Source organism: Ixodes scapularis, unplaced genomic scaffold, assembly GCF_016920785.2.
Source record: "Ixodes scapularis isolate PalLabHiFi unplaced genomic scaffold, ASM1692078v2 PGA_scaffold7__128_contigs__length_106722199, whole genome shotgun sequence".
Lineage (NCBI taxonomy): Eukaryota > Metazoa > Arthropoda > Arachnida > Ixodida > Ixodidae > Ixodes > Ixodes scapularis.
This window is the reverse complement of record NW_024609882.1, coordinates 95715418-95736079: the sequence shown is the minus strand read 5'-3', so window position 1 is coordinate 95736079 and position 20662 is coordinate 95715418. Positions and strand designations below refer to the sequence as shown.

General features: G+C 43.1%; 1 protein-coding gene across 3 annotated transcripts in view; it reads right to left on the bottom strand.

Moving 5' to 3' along the window:
* The window catches only part of LOC8025085 (protein cycle), a 269570-nt gene that overhangs the window by 70357 nt on the left and 178551 nt on the right, over positions 1 to 20662 (bottom strand). For all 3 annotated transcript variants that reach the window (XM_029989709.2, XM_029989708.2, XM_040222394.1), the window contains exons 5-8: positions 8258 to 8415; positions 7703 to 7782; positions 5321 to 5413; positions 680 to 797 (exon numbers count right to left, since the gene is read on the bottom strand). In XM_029989709.2, coding sequence (XP_029845569.2) covers positions 680 to 797; positions 5321 to 5413; positions 7703 to 7782; positions 8258 to 8415 — 449 coding nt within the window. The remainder of the gene's footprint in view (positions 1 to 679; positions 798 to 5320; positions 5414 to 7702; positions 7783 to 8257; positions 8416 to 20662) is intronic.

Below are 20662 nucleotides of genomic sequence, written 5' to 3'. Positions count from 1 at the left end.
TCAATTGGAATGTCTTTTATTCACTTTACACGAGCTTACTGACACTAGTGGGACTAAAGGATACTCGCACGCAACGCCACTGGCCAAGAAATTCCTTTGTTTCGGAGTAATTTCAAGGACAAAAGTGACCATTTTCATTCAATCTCTCCTTCGCAAAACCTGATGACGTAGCTGGGTGGTAGCACTACCGCCCAGTGACGATTTTTGAATGCGGCTCATCGATTAGACCCAAGCATGGCGTGGACACTCGATGTGGGCTCGTGATAGTCGATAGCTCGATGAGCATTCGGGTAGTGTCCTGCGTCCAATCGCTGCAACAACGACAATAGCCGAGCCATAACAATGTTTTGAACTCGGCGCGTGTCCTGTGCCTTGCAAACCCCAGCGCATGGCTATGATCAACATTGGCGGCATATAATCGGCTCCAGATCACGTGGCCGCTTGTTCTGACGGCGAGTTGAGGGGGTGAACTCTGCTTGTTTTTCTTTATTTTTTTTTTCGACTTCGATTGCGTGTGGTGAAAAACGAACGGGTATTTCACAGGTCATTAACGTCAGGGATCCGTTCTAAGCGGTATTAGCGCAAAATACAAAACTCGTTGCATTGCCCCTTTAAGGATGTGTTGCCCCCGGTGGGTCCCAGACTAAACCAGTCTATGGTTGGACAAGGAAGGACTCACTCTTGGCGTCGATGAGTCGCTCCTTGGGGGACAGGTCTGACGAGGACAGCTGCTCCTTGACCTTGGCTATGTCCTTTGGGTGAAGAATGTCGAACCAGCTTTGGCCCAAGAGGTCGCCCTGCCCAAAAAGGTATCTTGGAATCATGGCCAATAAAGAAAGTAATGACAAGGCTATTCAAAGCATGATCATCATTGAGATTTTATTAGTCAATGCCACGAAGAAGACGGAGGCAGGAACGGAAACGTTTTGGGCCTGCCTCCCAAACAAAATTTTAATTGCAGAGATAGGTCACGTGTTTCACAAAGCTAAATTCCTCGAACATACATGTTTAGGCGAACATTATCGCGACGACGCACCATTCAGGTTCGAGTACGCCCCGCCTACGCCTCTCTAAGAGTCCAGCTTATTAGTACTATAGCCGGTGACCTGGTAAGGACCCAGTAGAAGTTCCGCCTCCAACCTGTGCTTGTCGCCTTCTGCCGGGCATGCGCTACACGTGCGACCAAGTCTTTCCGAACGCAAAATGCACACGCACAAGCCGGAACATCCACTGGATTTGGTGCCTGTTGCCAACACCAAAACTCACGCCGGAAAAAAAAAAGAATCCTGTTTGTTTGTTTTGGCGACTTTTCAGGCGGTTCTGCTTCGGAGTGACGCTGCCGCATGCCGTGGATCGCAAAAGATGAAGTCGTTTATCTAGGCTGAGAGCCATTTCTTCGAAAACGCCCACTACCGCTCGACTTCGATCACGTACCATGCTAATCAAAATTTGTGGTCTACAGAAGGCTATTCACCTCAGTCATCTGCCAGTAGGCAAGCTGGCAGCGCACCGACAACGATGCTAAACATGCACGCTTTCTTTGTCATACAGTTAGTCCTACGTCGAAAGTGAAACACTCAGGCGAGCCGGTGAACTAATGTCATAAGCAAGAAAACCGAGACTGGATACAGGCCGAACGGTTTTTTGTGAACAAGGGGTTGTGTACAACTTTCATTCGGGCGCTTTTTTCTTTTTTTTTTTTTGAGCGGACTGGTTATTTTTTTTGTGATGGCATTTTAAAGAATAAAACGGTTATTACAAAAAAGCCACAAAACTAGTAGCTATAAAAATATGTCCGAAAATGTAACGGGTGCAAACTGGTTTAAGAACAAGCGAGTTTAAAAAAAATGTAATAGGCGACTTATTATAGAAACTATGCTTTTTGTTACATATTAAAACAGTGATTTCCCTTTTAGACGGACTCTTTTAAAGTGTCTCTTCAGGGGATTGCACTTCAGCGCATCGAATATCACTTCATGTGCTTTCGAGCTACATGGAAAAATTTAGTGCCACTTGGAAATTATGTCAATGACGATGAGTAAAGTTAAAAAAACAACACGAAGATAACTGAAATATACGCGCAGATTTCTCAATAACCTTTTTGTATCCTTATTAAAAATATGTTGTCAGACATTGTTGCGTTAATTAGAAAGCACTACGACAATTTCATGAATATATAGAGCCATCACGAGCCGAGACAAGTACGAAGCAGATATTATAACCAGACCTGGAAGACCTTCGCGCTACGGAGGTCTTGCAGGTGATTTTCCCACAGTCTGATCATGGCAAAGGTATCCTGCTTGTACCATGGGCGGCTTGGGCTTCGCGGCGCTGCGGCCGACGCCATACCACAATACGAAGTTCACGGTTTCGCGCTCAAGCGGTACCTGTTCGGCTCGTCTTTGATAAACAAAAATGCCCGTCGAGCGTTGTAGTGCCATCAAGTGCAATGTGTCTGCCGAAAAGGTTGAGAGCTAGGTTAGCCATTTGTATTTCCCGATATAATAATTTGTTGAAATACAACAAGCGCATATCTAATAGTACTTTTCTAAAAAAATAATTATTTTAATCAATCTTTATTGTTTTTTATTAGGTTTTTATTTACTGCGGAAAGACTGCTTTTGAGGCTACACACACAGTCTCCTGCATCGCTGAACACTGAACACGCTCGATGTCGAGTGTGTTCTTCGGTGAGTGACATAAAAAGTAACCGTGTGGCGTCGCACGAGTGACACTAGGGGCTGAGTGCGCTCGCTTAAGGTGGAACTAAATTAGCCAGTCTGGCCAGGGTAGAAGGAAGACGCCCCGTTGAATATAAATAAAAAAGGTTTCTGCAGTGAATCGCCAGTGGAGTAAGGGTGAATTCCTTACTCCACTGGTTCCCAGCACCACGAAAGCTCCAGCAGAAGCGGCCATGTGAGCACACACGATGCTTAAACATATTATTCATATTGAAAACAATTTTAAACAATATATGACCAAAACTGTGAATACGAAACCAAAAGAAACAAAACAAGAAAAAACGAAAAATTGCAACTCTAGTGTAACTATGGATGATATAGTGTAACTATATCACTCATTACACAAAAATTAAGACCGTCACGCGAGGTCATGTGACGTCAGTTTTACCGATAAATTTAGCGGGGAATCAAAATGCGCCATGTTGCATTATGGAACGTCAGAAACCTCCACGCCAATTCAGTTACTTTGCTAAATTTAGCGAGAGATTAAGGTATATAGGTCTGTGACATCCTATAATACAACGCGCGCAGCTACGCCACCGCCGCCGTCGACGACCATTCCATTTAGCGCTCCCTGGGCGGCACCATTTTGTTCGACAGCAGCGCCCTCTCCATACATCCGAGAAATTCAGCGGGTTCGGCGGGGTAAAACGAGGGAGAGGGCACGCGCCCGACTCCGCTAGCAGACGACAAACCAGGAGGTTGCCATTCTCCATCTTTGGGCTGTACCGGCGGGCTGTACGGAACATCGAACTCTCGCTCGTGGCTGCCGTTGTGAAGTGGTTCGCGTTCTTAGAATAGTTATGGCTACTACAAAATCAGCCTAGAACTTTCTGTTGTTCTATTTCGGTAAATGATCAACTGACATATCTTTTTTTTGTTACTTAAATAGCAGTTGAGTCAGCCGGCAGTACTACCCTCAACTACTGCGTGTGTTGCGGCAGGAGAGCACGTTTTTATTTATTATTTCAGACTTCCACTCATGGTCGCTAAAGGCCTACACCAGTACGAATTTTGTATAGTAAAAAAGGTACAGCCACCGGATTCACTTTTCGCCGGAGAGACCGGCCAGTTTGACACAGTTTTCCCTATTTTTGTTTTTTATTTGCACGAAGATAACAGCGCAATTGGACCTATATCCATTTGCGGTGGGGCATAAATATTTTCGGTAAATGCCCCAAACCATGGCAAGAAATATCAACAGTGTCTGGAAGGGAACATTGAGAAGCGTGGGGTGTAACCGCGCATCTCAGATTTAGATCTTTTTCTGAAATGCTATCAGTGCCGAATTTTCAATCCTTATATCTGAAACAGTTGCGCTCCAATACAACTGGAATGACGCCTTTATGTCTCCTCGCCCCATATCACGAAACCGGCGGAAGGCTTTAAGGTTCCTCACTGCAATATGCTACACCGGCTACGGAAAAACTGTGCGTTCGCACTACATTCCCAGATTTTTAACCTATTGCAACCGAACCTTTTTAAGATTACTTCTATAAAGAGACTTCAAAAGGCATTTCACGTTTTCATCAAAGAAGAAGCCTTGTGATATTTTTTTTTTGTTTTTGTTTCATCGTAATTGGTGTTGCTTCCTGGCACGAATATTCATTCGAGTCAACATCATTTGTGTAGAGCATTCTACAGCCCGAGACGGAGGTTTACAAGGAGGGACAAACAGAAATGTCACTGAGACGTTTGTGTTTGTCCCTCCTTGTAAACCTCCGCCTCGGGTTGTACAATGCCTTTTAATAACCCTCTCGCTGCTTAGTTAAATTGTCTTCCATTATTTGTGTACTGTAATGCAGTATATATCTGTGTACATGACACCTTCTATCATCAAGCTGTGGGATTATACAACTGGAAATTCTTTGCCATACCTCTTCATTTTTTTCTATTCTACTAGAAAATAGCTTAAATTTCTATTTTTTTTCTCTGACTTTGACGATAATTTTCCGACTGTCATTTTTTTTCATTTGTAGTTTTCACAACTGAAGAAACCATGTGAAGTTTTTATGCTTCATTTTATTATTCTTCAAATCTCCATTATTAACCACCGCACTTAGGTTCAGTCCTACATGCCCTTGTTGGCTTTGACGAACCTACCTCGTGTCGTTCCGAATTCATCCTGCGTAAATTAATTATTAAATAAATTAAAGTCTTCTCTTAATCATCATCATCATTATCATTATCATCATCCGAATGGGCTGCAGCAAGCACATGTACGGCGGCTGCTCCGAGCCTTTCTTCGGAATACAGCCTAGCTCCATTGTTCTGGACCTTGCGGGGCACGGTTTCACTGCAAGTGCACGGACGTACTAAGAGACGACCGTGAGTATTTTATGGCCAACAGAAAAAGTACACAGAAGTGTCAACAGCCTACAAGGCGGAATGGCGCTCAAGATGTCGCCACTCATGCTGAAGATAACGCCAACCCCCGCCCCAATCTACAAGACAGTGGAATTCATTCAATCATTCATGATTGATTTTCAATCATTCATTCATGTTTTTTTGCTTCTCTTTTTAATCAGCCAGTTGTTGATTTTTTTTTTTTTTTGTGGAAGTGAAGGACGCACACGTACCTGAGAGTAGCTGAGCGTCTGCTGCACGGATTCGGACATGAAGAGGATGCGGCCTCGGTCGCAGCTCACGACGAACAGGAACCCGTCAGCTGCCTTCACGGGAGAAACAAGGAGGGCTGACCGGGGAAGCACGCAAGAAGGCACCACCGACGTCCAAGAGATTTACGCAAAGCCCATTGCTGAAATCTGCGGAGCCAACTCGACGAACCACGAGGCTGAAAATATGTTTAGACCTCAAAAATAGTATCCGCTTTGGAACTGAACTTGACGTTTGGCCATGCTCATCACCACCATGCAGACCTTTTTTTTATGCTCTAAGCACATTTTTAGCCCCCGCCGAGTTCGCTTCGTAAATTTTAGCGCTATCCCAAGTGATTTGCGCAAACGTGAACGCTCCAGCTGTCTCGGGGTTTGTCTTTAGAGTAATTAAGCTGTTGGTACGTTCTTAATGCCATTCCTTTATCCTATCGCATAACGCCATAAATATAGGAAAAGAACTCGTAACTACATTTACCTTAGAGGTTTTAAAAAAGTAGAATTTCCTATATTACCAGAGAATGCTATTGTCCGTCTTACCCGACGGCGTTCATCAGATGCAAGTATAGTAACGGCTGTCCGAGTGTTGAGGCAGGCGATTTTCGCGCGTGAATGGAGCGCAAGGAAAGCGGTTTAGCGGTAGAGCGCTTCTGGGGGCAGCTTTGCATGAGCCACTTTCCGGAGTGAAATTGGGTGCGCCCGAACTCGGACGGATGATATGCTGTGTGGGAAGACCCTTGGGAAGAAAGCAAAACCCGTCGTTGGGACGGCGTTTTATCTAAGTCACACATCGCGGGGCATGTCACCTGTACGATTCATTCGGATACAGAAGGATCCTCGAGGCAGTCCTACGCCATGATTTAAATGCATGCTCCTCTCAATGTATTTTGACTGACCAGATAACAATGAGAATGACACGGAGGTAACCGACAGCATACGAAACACCTTCGTAGAGCAAGCACAGGGGCTCAAGTTTACGCATGAGTTGCCGGCGAACTCCTCTCTTCAGTTTCTAGATCTTCGGTTATCGTTTCTTGATGATCAAGCGTGCTGGATCTACTCTCCAAGATCCAAGAAAATGCTCTTACAATACGACTCTGCTCATTCAAAGCTAATCAAGAGAGGGATCGTAAGGAGTTGTTTAAGTGCGTCCCTCGAGAAATCCTGTGAACATACAGCCGGTGAGAGTTTTAATTCCCAAATTCAAAGACTCACGGCATCTGGATATCCTTATTTGATTCTGTTCGATGTCGCTGAATCCATGATTACATCAAGTGGAAGACCAGCAAGAAATAACTTCAAAGGACGCCGACCGGCTGTAGTGCCATACATACACCGCATTTCCCATAACTTGAAGCGGGCGGCATCCAAGTTTGATGTACAGGTTGTGATGGCAGCTCGTGATAAACTAAGGAGGCTATGCCCAAAAATCAACAACAAGCAGGAACAAACCGCAAAATGTACTGTAAAGCATCAACATCAATATGTCATCTGCATCAGCGGTGTAGTGTACGAAATACCGTTTTCGTGTGGAAAGGTATATGTGGGACAATCCGGACGTTGTCTAAATGTCAGGCTAAGGGAACATGCCTTAGCGTTAAGGTCATCTCCCGCGGGACATCTTGCGGTGCATGTAAGAGACTCTCTGTGTACCCCACTCTTCGAGCACACGAAAGTTCTCAAACGGTTTTCTGGTAAGAGAAGTAGAGAACTCTTCGAAGCACACGTTATAATATCCAAGGGCGACGCCTGCGTCAGTGCTCCTTCAGTAGCCTTATCAGAAAAAGAACAGTTTTACCTCAGCCTTCATCCCTGAAGATCCTTCCTACACATTATGTTGACACTGAATTATTTTTCTTATTTTTTTCTTGTATTGTTTTCCTTTTTCTTTCCCTTTTTTTAATTCTTGTTTATTATTATTATTTTTTTGCTTCATAATATTTAGTATATAATTACAAAAAGCATCCTTCTGTTCCCTATCCGATCTTTTTTTATCTTCCTTCTTTTTCCATCTCCTTTTTTGTCTTAGACTTGCCTCACTTCTTTTCGTTTTCTTTTCTCTTGTAAATAAAACGCCAGTTGTCAGTTAGCGCTCTTTCCTGTCTCTCGTTCTTCCCTCCGTCGTCCTTGCGCTATTTTTTAATTATGTTTACCCAACTAGCCCATCAGATGATTTTATTGCAGATAACAATCCTCGAGGAACAGTAACGACACGGACGGCAATCGACTGCGTTACCCTTTGTCCTCGTTTCGTAGACTATCGTGTAAGTAGGGCCCAAGTGCTCTTTCAATTGCGTCAGCGTTTGGCACAGAAAACAGAGTTAGAAACGAAGCTGACTGCCTAACCTCAAGTATCACATTCTTGAGTTCTTCGTCCGTGAGCCAAGGCGGTTTGTAATGCCCCTCGGTGTACGAGTTGATGGAACCTGTGGGGACGGTGAGAAGCACGGAGAGGGTAGAGGGTCTTTTCGCAAGCACTCAGATATTTAAACCTGCGTATTTAATAATGCTGGCCTCCTATTTAAAAAAAAAAAATCAGTTTTGTTAAGTTATTATTATGAGTAAGAGATTAATGGACACTCGTCTAAAAAAATGTATTTGTCCTACCAGACGCACTTTGACTGCTCTGTCACGCGCAAAATGTATCCCAAGAACCAGCTAAACACTGCACACGACTTAAACTTGTAAGCCGACATGTTCAGTTTCACATCAAAAGCTTCGTTTGGGCGAATGTTATTTCTTTTTTTAACCTTGTTATTTGCCGAGCTTTTTGGAAGCAGTGACTTCATTTTATATGGAGTGCTTCTCGGATGTCTGAGAGATGGCGTGAACCATGACTTGTCCTATAACCACAGCTCGTTAAGGAAGAAAAGAGAAGGGCGAATGTAGGAAGAGTGTCACCTCGGAGCGTTTTGATGTGCTGCACAGCCATGCGCAACACGGTGAGCTTGTCCAGCTTGCGAGACATCGCCTTGCACATGGGTACCAGAGACGACATCTCGCTGATGTACATGTTCATCTTGTCCCGGCGCCGCTTCTCGATCTCGCTGTGGTTCTGCCTGCAATGGCCGTCAATAGCCAGTTGCCACCCGGTTTGTCGGAATTCTAACTTGAGTATGTCGAGTTGAACTTGAGGTTAGTATTTCATCAGACTTCTACAAATTGCGACCTCTTCAACAGATTTGTCCGGCTTCTGCATAATAAAATTGGAATTCTTAGGAAAAACATTGCACAGTATATTTATGGTTTGGTGCTGTCTGCGTTTATCTTTGGTCAAATTCCGAGGGTGTGTATTAGAGTTTCTTTTGTGCCAAATATTCTTAGTTTATCGGAGTATATTTTTGTTTGCTTCCCAAGTTTTCTGAAATTCGGAGTTTAATTTCGCAGTGTTTTCTAATAAAAATAAATATATAAATGAATAATATCCGGGTGTAAACGTACGCTGGATAAAAAAATAAAACGCCCTTGTACCAATTCATGATTCTTCAACTGGATTTTGCGTTGGTGCCATTGTCACTGGCAATACTAAATTTTACCACAACAAAATTTGCACAGATTTGTTATTTCAATAGACGACGATATCCTAAAATCTATAAACTCCTAGAGGTGGTCATCAGGAAGCTCGTATTCATCCCATCCTACTCCCTTAAACTACCCCGCGGTGGCGAGAGGTGAAATCGTAAAGGGTGTAATCGAGAAGTTAAAACTGCCCTTTTTCCTCATTTAATGCAATCTCTATGGTCCATGGCATTGACTGTTACAAAAACACAATACCCCCTTCTTCTAAAGCAGAAATAGTATGGCCGAAACTAGAAACCCAAACAGTGGCTTTTGCCGTGACCCCAGTGACCGGTGGTTCTGACCGAAAATTCACGAGGTAAGGGGTAAAACCCCTTTTGACAATGGCCCGAGATTCGAAAGTTAATTGTGGAGGCATTTTTCCAGGACCATTAACTTTGTGCGCTGATAAAACTTAACTGTAAAATACCGTTTTTTTTTTTCGTTCTTTTGGGGGGTGGGAGGAGGGGAGAAGGGGCATCTGCTGCACGTCAAAATTCGGAGTTTATCGGATAAATTTGACTTACCACAATATTTCACAGGCGTGTGCTTTTCGGAGTTTTTCGAATTTATCCGAAAACACGGAACCCGATTCCTAATATTTTATATTTTACCAGATGTGAATGGAAAACCAATCATTTTCACCCGTTCAGTTAATGTGATAATAGGGAGTTTTATCAGGTCGTTTCCACACGAACAGTTCGTCCTTGAACGCATCGGCGACGCCACTGCGCACGCGCGCCCGAGTCGTTCGGGGCGTCGGGAGGCTCTTCTGGTTCGTTTCTCCGGTTCCGGCCGCTGGAGTCGTCACCGCAACGCAGCCAGCACCGTTCACGACTCGGGTAAAAAAAAATATGGCGGTCGGTTCGGCGACTGACTTCGCCCACTATGCCGAGCGGTAGGCTTAGGACAGCGGGAGGCGATTTGGCCGTCCTGTTAGTCTGCTTCATTTAAAAGGTTGAACCAAATCATTTCGAGATCTGCTCACAATTGTAAGCGATTGTGAATACTGTAATCTGCGCATGCCAGTGAACTTTTTCGATCTGCGGGCAGAGTAGCTGCCGTGGCGACCGCGAACAGACGACATGATTTGGTTCGACGCCAGACAACGTGACCGATCGTTGAAGTTCAAAGTGACGGATACACACCACGTCCGACCGGAAAATGTTACGTCGGCCGTTTGGTTTACATCAGCTGTATGCCGGAAACACGAGCCGCCACGGATTTACACGTTGCAGAATGTTTCACATGTTTAATAGAAGATGGCGCCACCGTTGAAACATAAGCATTATCATCGCTTACACGGCTGCGCCAGTTTCACGATTCGCTAAAATATCTCAAATTTCACCTACGGTTTCACGGAGCAGACCACCGGTACCGTTCGTGATTTCGGAACCGTGGGCTCGAAACACGACTCGCTAAAACTCCCTAATGTGAAACGCTCGCTCCAATATGCGTATATGCTCCCGCCCTCCGCCAAGTAGCATGGGCTCGTTTTCATTTTTCACGCATGTGCATATTGATCGAACTTCAATCAATCAATCGAGCACTCAATCAATCAATTCAATCAATCAACCAATATTTATTTTTTTGTGCTAACCAACAGTTCGAATGCCTACTAGGTTTAGCACGCATACTTGAAATACAGAATAAATAACACGCGTAAACTCTTGGGGCTCAAACCGCAAATAAGCTTAGAAAATATCACAGTAGAGAGTCTTGAAAATATGAAATCACACATGCATGTCTACATATCAATTAAAACATGCATTCACTTTATCGTTCCCCAAATGACGAGTATCTACAAAAAAATCGATATCAGTAAATTCAGTGTTTAAGAAATGTTGGATACGTGAAACCGGTGATGCATCTTGAATGATGTCTGGGTAAAATACTCTAAGATTTCTAGAGTTCGTTCCAAGTAGAATGCGAAACTGAACAGAGGTAAGGAGAGCAGGGTTGTTAATGTGTTACATCATAAATTAACCTACCGTAAAATCCCGAGAGATACCCCACGCCTATTGTTGGCTTGGCTTGCTATTTTCTTTTAAACACCGAAAGATAGCCCAGTCCTAGTAATCGCAGTGCTGGGATCAATGATAACGTCGGCGTAAATTCGTCTAGTTAGCTATGGCGGAATATACGTTTTTTCGCTATATTTTGTATGTACTAACAACTTAGCTGAGTGTAACGGCATTCCCAATGTGGCTAATAATGTTCTGCATTTAGTCTTTTAAAACATCAGTGTCCTCAAGTTTACGTCGCATCTACCCCGCTAGTCACAGTCGACAAGTGCCATCCGGCTCTTGAGCTTTCAGTCCCGTTAGGTCTTTTTCGGCCTTGATCAAATACTATTCCCACTTTTCTATATGCCAGGGGAGATTACTATGGATTGTGAAAAAAATATATCGAAACGCTCGATTCATCTATCGTAAAAGAGATAAATTCCAATGATGTGACGACAAGGTATTTGATATACGGGGTTTTCGAAGGGATGCGCATCTAGGATCCCGCTAGTGCACCATCAACTTCGAAGTTTCCATTTCGGTTTTCTTCAGTACTTTAGCACAACTCTCCTAGAAAATTTCATTACCCCCGACAGTACAAAGTGGCTTGTAGTACTGCCATGAGAAATACAAGGCGTGTAGATCCTTGGTGAAAAATATATGCCCACAGGATGACAAGACTTACAAAATGAGTGTTGAAAGAAGCCTTAGGAAGAATCCTAGGTGTTGCTGGCAATATAGGTAGAAATACACGAGTGAGCATCGACAGCATATTACTGTAAGGGATGAAGGCTATGTTGTGAACAAAAGGTAAGGGCGCAAACGAGCTGGTGGTGGTTAAACATTTCGACAAAAACCCCGAGACTGGGACAAAAAGGGACGGACAAACACAAAGTTTCAAAACTGAGACTTTGTGTTTGAGACTTTGTGTTTGTCCGTCCCTTTTTGTCCCAGTCTCGGGGTTTTTGTCGAAAGGCTATGTTCCCTATTTTCCGTAAGATGTAGCTCAAACTTTTTTTAGGTTTTTCGGTTTTTATTTTCAAACCCCTTGGGTGTTGAAACAATCCGCACTCAGCGGATGGGAGGCGACAGCATGGCAGCATGTGATATGAACCTATCCTAAATAACTGGTGAGTTTAAGCAGCTCAAGCCAAAGCAATCCGCGGGTGTTAATGGCATATCGAGATTTATTTTCACATGCTCCTGTATATCTGCAAGTCTTCAAGCGTAGTGTTGATTTGTTTCTCAATTACTATTATTGTTTTATTCTATGGAAACGGACAGTTATTATACCGGTTTTTAGATCTGGAGACCCTTCTAATAAAAACAATTATCTTTTTTCGCGTGTTTGTATCGCTTCTTTGAGCACAAAATTAATTCCACGATACATGGCTTTTGAAGGGCCGCTGAGTAGAGTATAATATTTTTCAGTTGATATAGTTCTGTCCCCCAATAATTGGCAACTGAAGGCAATCTGATGCAGTATATTAAGGTATGACAAATGCATTCCATAATGTCAACCGTAAATTACTTTTAGTTAAAGTGTCTGTATGTGGCGTAATTTATGGGTACAACAAATGATTCAGAAGTTCCCGCTCAAACTTTTTCCTTGTCGATCTTCTATACTTCAACCTCTGGAGTCCCTCAAAGACATAATCTTAGTCCCCGTTTGTACAGCATTTTCGCTAAGAATATTTTTGATTGTGTTCAGTTTTTCAATTGTAGCAGTATGCTGATGACGTAGAAATATTTCCCAATATTGACGCTCACTGTGACTGCATAGAAATGCAGATTCGTATCGACGAAGTCCATATGTTGTGCTCAAATAATGGTTCAAAGTTAAAATTAAAAGAGGAACTAACGCTATTATATTAAATCGAAAACATATAGCACATACATATCCTTACATGTCCAACATGTTCGAAATAATAACATCTTTCATACGCGACTTTGTAGTGTATGGCACTCCACGCTCCGGATGCACATTTATGCTGCGGTGGCTTTGTCATTGAAGGTGCTCAGCATGTTGTCAATAATTACGCAAGAGTTTAAAATCCTGCCGTCTCCGTCTGTTCTGTATAATTTCTTTGTCCGCTCAAATTCGAAATTACCTTCTGCTGCCTGGAATTCAAATAATTCTTTAAACTCTAAGCGCGTTGAAAACGTTTGGAGACGTTTTCATTGTTTAATTTATAACCAAATACCTCCAAAAAAATTATTACGACTACAATTGGCTGCTGAATAAAATGGGAATAGATACACTTTTCGAAAGAAAGAATGTACTTTTTTTTCACATACTTTTCGAGGGCACAGTGGCATGCTTCAGTTTATTATAGATTGTAAACTTTTGTTTGTCTTCTTGCTCTTCGAGTTTAATGGAACTCTTTAAGTTGGTGGGCGCTCTCAGCTTTCGCCCATTACCCGAATGAAAGCTTTGTTTAACGGTTTTTTGTCACAATAAATTATCATGTTCATGCCTTTAAGCTTTTATTTAAAATTAGTGATGTCATAACTATTATTTGGACCTCTTTCACTGACCAGTTGAAAGGTGTTTATTTAGGTTTGTTACCTTATTGATGCCCACCAACAGCAACATGCATTCCTAATGGTGCATCAAAACGCAGAAGAGGAAGAAACCTAAAGACATACATCAAACACTCTAATACTAAAGACACAAAAGGCAATATTAATAAAAAAAATAAACATGCGCATATCCTATTATAGTTTTGACATTACTAAATATTCGAAATTGTTTAAAGGCATTAACATGTCAATTGAAAGTGAAGAAACATCGTTAAACAAAACTTCCATTCACCCGAATGGATGTTTTGTTAAATGGAATTTTGTCACCACCAATATACATGTTACACGTTATATACAGTTCTTAAAATAGCCTTTAGGCTATTTTAAGAACTTAGTGAATTTGGTTTCTGTTTTTCTTTTATTGGGATCTTTGTGTTGAGTGTTTGATGTGTGTCTGCAGGTTTTATTATTTGTCTGTGTTGTGATGCCGCTTTGGGAATGCATGTTGCGGTTGGTAGGCATCAATAATTAAACAAACATAAATATTCATTTTTCAACTGAGTGGTAAAGAGGTAGAAATTGGTTGGAGAGTGCAGCAGTAGACTCTTTCTTCGGAATTGACAGAAGTTTCATGTGGGAGGGGATCTGGAACACAGTAAAATATTAAATTATTTCTCCGTGAGCGATTTTCAGCATCGTCCATCTTTTAAGACCACATGGGCTGTTTGAGCGGTGTCAGCGTATGCCGTCTCGAGGTCAGATTGCAAGGTTTCAATTTTTTTTTTGTTATGATCCTTTAGTTGTGCCTTTCAATCATTTAGGTTGGCGATATTTATGTCCGTAGTTTGCAGTTGGGCTTCGAGGTCTTGTACCCCGGAAATTATCTGAGCTTGCCCGACAGGCAGCGTTCTGAATTAAGCAAGTATAGCTTCGGTAGGTCCGGGTTGGTCTCTCTCTACGTCGTCGGGCAACAACACCTCCAACAAGGAATGCGTGACTTCAACACAATCAACGGCAATAGAAACAGAACACTGCGGGCTCGGCACCTGTACCACAAAGTACGATCACTTGATTTTTTAGAAGGAATAATATACGGTTCACTGACCTCCGTAGCGGAAGCGTGTGGATTAGTTAACTGTGCAAAAAAAAAAGCCACGCAGGAAGCTGTCGTAGCTTTATAGCTGACATGGCTGCTCTGAACTGCTCGGTTTTGCCTTTTTTCTATTTTATCTTTGCCGATGTGAGTTGGAGGATCCCATACAACACAGGTATATTCTAACACAGGACGCACGTTTGACTTGTAGAGGAGTTCTTGGATGTCACGACGAGAGTATCTCGAGTTTCGGGTTATAAACCTTAAAGATCTGCGAGACTTTGCAATAGTGTAGTCCACGTGTCGATGCCAACACAACGATGACGTGACCTAGATGCCTAAATACTTGAATTCAAACGCGGTTTTTAGACTAACGCTGTGACGGAAGCCGGCGGGACCTTGAGCTGCTCGCCGGTTTTGCTGACGAAGCCACTGACATGACGCGTCGCAGCCAATCCGAATTGATTGCTCGTTTCGTTGTTACAGACAACGCCGACCTCGCTCCATGGGACAATTAATGCTTTTGCATTAATAAACTCACACTATGCCCGTTGGAATGCTCTCGTGACACGTTATTTCAGTTATTGTTATTAATATTATTATTATTATTATTATTATTACCATTACTATTACAAGCAGATTTGACAGATTATCGCCGCTGCTTACAAAGGCTCGTCACCCGTCGCCCCGGTACGAACGGCGCCCTCCTATGCTTCTCTTGTTCAGGGCGCCCGCCCCAAGGAGGGACAAGCTCCTTATTTTCCCATAAATGCAACGACTCGTGGGATTCGGTCATCGTCCGCACATCTGACGAACAGGGAGTCTGCCGACACGGCTCACAAATCCTCATTCCGTCAGGCTAGAAACTGCAACATCAAAGCGGTTCCTTCTGCACCGCATTCGAAAGGCTTGTTTGCGTCCCGTCTGCACCCAGCCACGACAGTCGCACACATCGAAGCTACCGCAAGAACCGTCGTCGGTGACCAATCAGTGATATGCACGCGACTCAAAATGCTATGTCTGACCTACAATTCGTTCCATCTCGCCATTGATGAGGAGTCGTTGGTGGAGTTAAACAGTTCCGATTTGTGGCCGGATGGCTCTCTTTTTCGTCCTTTTATTGGGAAGCTGCCTATCTCACGGCATTATGTGGCTGTTCCGAATAGCATAGGTCATGCTGATCATGGCTTGAAATCTTGGCGTATACTGCCAAAATGCTCGTGGTCTTAGAACCAAAATTGGTGAATTTATGTCTGACCTACTAGGCAGTGATTATAATATTGTTTCGTTGTCGGAAACCTGGCTACCAGACGGTATTGCCAGTAGTGAATATTTTCCTTCTTTTTTTTGTGTTTCCAAGAGATCGTGAATATACTTCCGGAATGAGATACGGTGGTGGTGTACTTATAACTTGCAGGCAACCTTTGAACACACATAGACGCCATGATCTATAAACTTCCGCTGATGGGTTCAACCTTCTTATTGGATCATAATATTTCCCCCTGCCTCATATTCTGTTATCTTTACAGACCACTTCCATATCCCGGAAAACAATATCGATATGACTGAATATCGCGTACAGATTTACGGAGATTTTAATCTGCCAAAGGTTGACTGGCCTTCTGGTATCATTAACAGTGAAAGCTCATGCACGCGTCAAAAGGCGTCCTGCTTGTTTTTGTTTTTCTAAAGGATTAGGTCAATTTAAATTTTTTTTTCGCAGCAGAACATGTTTGCGAAGTGCTTCGGTAATATTCCGAATCTAGTTGTACCTACATTTCATGTCGCGGAAGTGACTGGCAGAAGTAACCCGCAAGTAAATGCTGATGCTTACCACCATCCGCTCGCCATCTTGTTTTCAATGTCTTTAAGGGTGATACCACCTCGCTTCGTGCTTAGATATACGTACGGTCTGGTTGATTATTTTGGGCCACTTAAATATTTTATGAAATATTATTGGAGCATTATTTCACAAAATTCGGATGTTGATTTAATGGCGGACGGTTTTGGATCAGTAGTCAATGAAGCAATGAATAAGTTTATTCCTAGGCACTTTTAACGTCCCGAGAAGTATCTGAAATGGCTCTTTAAGGATCTACGACATTACTTAAGGTTAAAATTGCATTACCGTAGATAGTATAAAAAGACGAAACTTGACTTCTGGTAGGAAAAATATGGCATATGCCGTGAACTAAGAAAGAAGCTCCTCGTTAATGACCAGTATATGTATCGTAAGCAAGTGGAGCTGAACTTAAACAAACGACCTGAAGTATTCTGGCGCTTTGTAAAGAAGCATACCAGGAAGGAGTCGGGCAATATAACGCTGCGCATAGGATCTTGTATTCATGTGTCCCCAAACTCTGTTTTCGAGCTGTTTTCACATCACTTTAGTTCATGCTTTTCTAGTGTCAACACCAGTTCGCCTATGACATGGGGGTCTGATGACCATTTGCCTCTTGCGAGAATTACGGTCGATGAGGGGCTCTCGGCTGTTGGAAAACTTAATTCTAAATTATCGACCGGCTGCGATATTATTCCCAATTTTATTGTGAAAGGCTGCTGCGAATATTTCGCTCTTATTCTTGCGAAGTTGTCATACTTCTGGCTGCAAACCGATGTATTTCCAGACAACTGGAAATATTTAATTCTTATCCGAATTTTTTAATATGATATTTCTAGTGAGGTCACCAATTATCGTCCTATATCTATTGGAAATTCATTCTCAAAAGTATCAGAAAAGATGATGTACAACCGCCTACATAATTATTTTAAACGCAGGGTAGTTTCTATACAGCATGGGATTCTAGCAGGAAGATTCGTTGGAACGAAATAATTCACATTTCCTAATTATTTTATGCCAATTGTTCATAGCTAAGGTCCGGTAGATGCAGTATATTTGAATATGTCGAAAGCCTTTGACAAGGCCAATCATGCATTGCTATTTATGAAACTTGGGAACTATGGACTTGGCCCTGAATACATTACCTTGTTCGGGAGCTATCTACATGAAAGACAGAACTGTGTTAGGGTTTCTGGCTAGTTGTCACAACCTTTCGTGTCTATTTCGGGTGTACCTCAGGACTCGAATCTTGGTCCGCTGTTGTTTATTATTTTTAGAAATGACCTGTTGTCCTCCGTGAAACACTCGCAGGTGCTAATGTTTGCTGACGACGTTAAACTGTCTCGGCTGGTGAACATCATCACTGACTGTGCTTTGCTGCAAGATTCCTATTCAGTACAAAGATGGTGAACTCTGAACAATTTAGTTTTGAATCCCCGCAAAACCTAAGTGATGTCTTTTGCGAGTAAGCGAAGCACATTATCTTATAAGTCCTGTCTGGGAAATGAAGCTGTAAGTCGAACCACAATAGTTAAGATCTAAAGGGTTTTGTAGATGGTCACCTTTTAGAGCGCAGCTCTTAGGGGCCCGTTCCCGGCTTGAGCGGCGTCGCCGTCGGCGTCGGCGTCGCCGTCGCCGTCGCCGTCGGCGTCGGCGTAACCGCAACCCTCGTAACCCTCGTGAGGGTTACGAGGGTTAATCTCATGAGGGTTATCCTCACGAGGATCACGAGGGCCACGAGGGTTACTTACCCTCGTAACCCTCACGAGGGTTACGAGGGTTAGTTACCCTCAAAAGGGTTACCTTCACGAGGGTTACCCTCACGAGGGTTACTTACCCTTGTAACCCTCACGAGGGTTACGAGGGTTACTAACCCTCGTGAGGGTAACCCTCGTGAGGGTAACCCTCGTGAAGGTAACCCTTTTGAGGGTTACGAGGGTTAGTAACCCTCGTGAGGGTAACCTTCACGAGGGCTACCCTCACGAGGGTCACGAGGGTTATGAGAGTTACCCTCACGAGGGTTACTTGCCCTCGTAACCCTCACGAGGGTTACGAGGGTTAGTAACCCTCGTGAGGGTAACCTTCACGAGGGTTACCCTCACGAGGGTCACGAGGGTTATGAGAGTTACCCTTACGAGGGTCACGAGAGTTACCCTCACGAGGGTCACGAGACTTACCCTCACGAGGGTCACGAGAGTTGCCCTCACGAGGGTTACTAGGGTTACCCTCACGAGGGTCACGATGGTTACCCAGGTCAAGTGACCCCCCCTGGGGTCACGTGACCTGGGGATACCCCCGAGGTCACGTGACCCCCGTTGACGTCATAGCCACTGATGACGTCATCAGTGACGTCACTGATGATGTCACCGGCATCCGCATCGTCATCGTCATCATCACTGATGAGGTCATTAGTGACGTCACTGATGACGTCACCGGCATCCGCATCGTCATCATCATCACTGATGGCGTCATCAGTGACGCTACTGATGACATCATCGGTATCGTCACGTGGCCCCAGGTCACGTGACCCCCGCGACGTCACGTGACGCCCCAAGGTCACGTGACTCCCACAAGGTCACGTGACCCCCAAGGTCACGTGACCCCCCGCCCCCGAGGTCACTTGACCCACCCCCCAGTACCCTTCCCTCCTCCTCCTCAAGAGCTGCGCTCTAATTCGGCGTTACAGGGAGTTGTAAACGGCTTTCATTTTTTTTTTAATTCTCACGTGAATTCCATTGTTAGCCAGAGTCTGCGCATGTTGGGAATAATAGCCCGCCTAACTAGACCATTTGGCACTTATCAATATCTGTAGCGACTCTTCAGTACTCATGTACGCTCTAAACTTGAATTGCATCTGTCATTCTGAACTCTATCTCTAGTACAGCGTGTGAAAAAAAATTTACCATATACAAAAACGATTTGCGCGGATTGTCTACGACTGATATTTTGGTCGCAAATGTTATTTTGAATGTAATTTAATTTTATCCAAACTAAAATTGTGCAGTCTACATAACAGGAGGTCCGTCCGGAATGTTAAGTTTTTGCACAAGTTGGTTCATGGGTCCATAGACAGTCCTGCACGTCTTACCTCCTTACACTTCCGCATTCCTGTCAGTACAAACTCTAGAAATCGCAGATTCTTTTACCCAGATATTCATAGTAACTTGTCACCGCTCTCACGAATTCAACATGTTTTAAACACGAAGTTTTGTAACGATGATATTGTTCTACAAAAGTGCCCCTTTTTTGTATAGGGTTGCTCTAAAATTGCCAAAACTGTTTGCATGTGTGTTAATGTGAGGCATATGTGTAAGTTATAAAACATGTGTATAGTATGAAGCATGTAAATTTGTGATGAATATGTATTTTACGCTTCGTGCTTTACCGCAAAGGCATATGAGCTGTTGGTAAGCACGTGAAAAACATTGAATTGAAATATTATCATTATTAATATCATTATAATCATAATTATTATCAGTATTATTATAATTATTACTGTTATTACCCCTTTACTGTTCACTGTGTCGCTCGCAGCTAGACTATACGTCGGTGGTGTGGAACGGAATGAGTAAAACCAATTCACTGAGAATTGAACGCGTGGAGCACAGACTCATCTCAATTTTCAAGTATCGCTATTTGGCTAGACATGAGGAAACCTTTAATAAGAAAGCCCTTTCGGAACCTGTTGGCTTACCTGACCTACATCCACGTACAGAATAGGCAAAATTGGTATTTTTCTTTAAAACCCTTCACAGCCTGATTGACTCGCCAAGACTCTTAACTGAAGTGCATATTAGGATCCCTGGAGTACCTACAAGACTCAATTCACTTTTTTATAGTTCTAGAGAATTTAGTCATTTTACCCAATTCCTAGATTATTTAATTTTTACAACGGTTACGAATGAAAGCTGGAGATATTTGACTCCCGTCGATAGAATTTTGACCACTCAATGAAAAACCTGTTCCAATGAAGGCAGAGCTGAAAGGTAATCAGATGTTACAGTGAATCGCCCGCGATTTTTTATTCCCTGTTGTGATTTTGTAGACTCATATTTTTACTCTTGAAGCTCACGTAGGAAGACATTTTACTATCACTTTTTAACTACCCTATAATGATTAGAAATGGTATGAGGGCTACATGGCCACTAATATTTGCAAGAAATTTGTCAGTTTTCAATTTCTTTTTTCTTCTCTCTGCGTGATGTACTCCCCCGAATATATATATATATATCATCTTCACGGCGCACCAACGTATGAGCTTCTAATTTGAATATTTACCTTCTAAT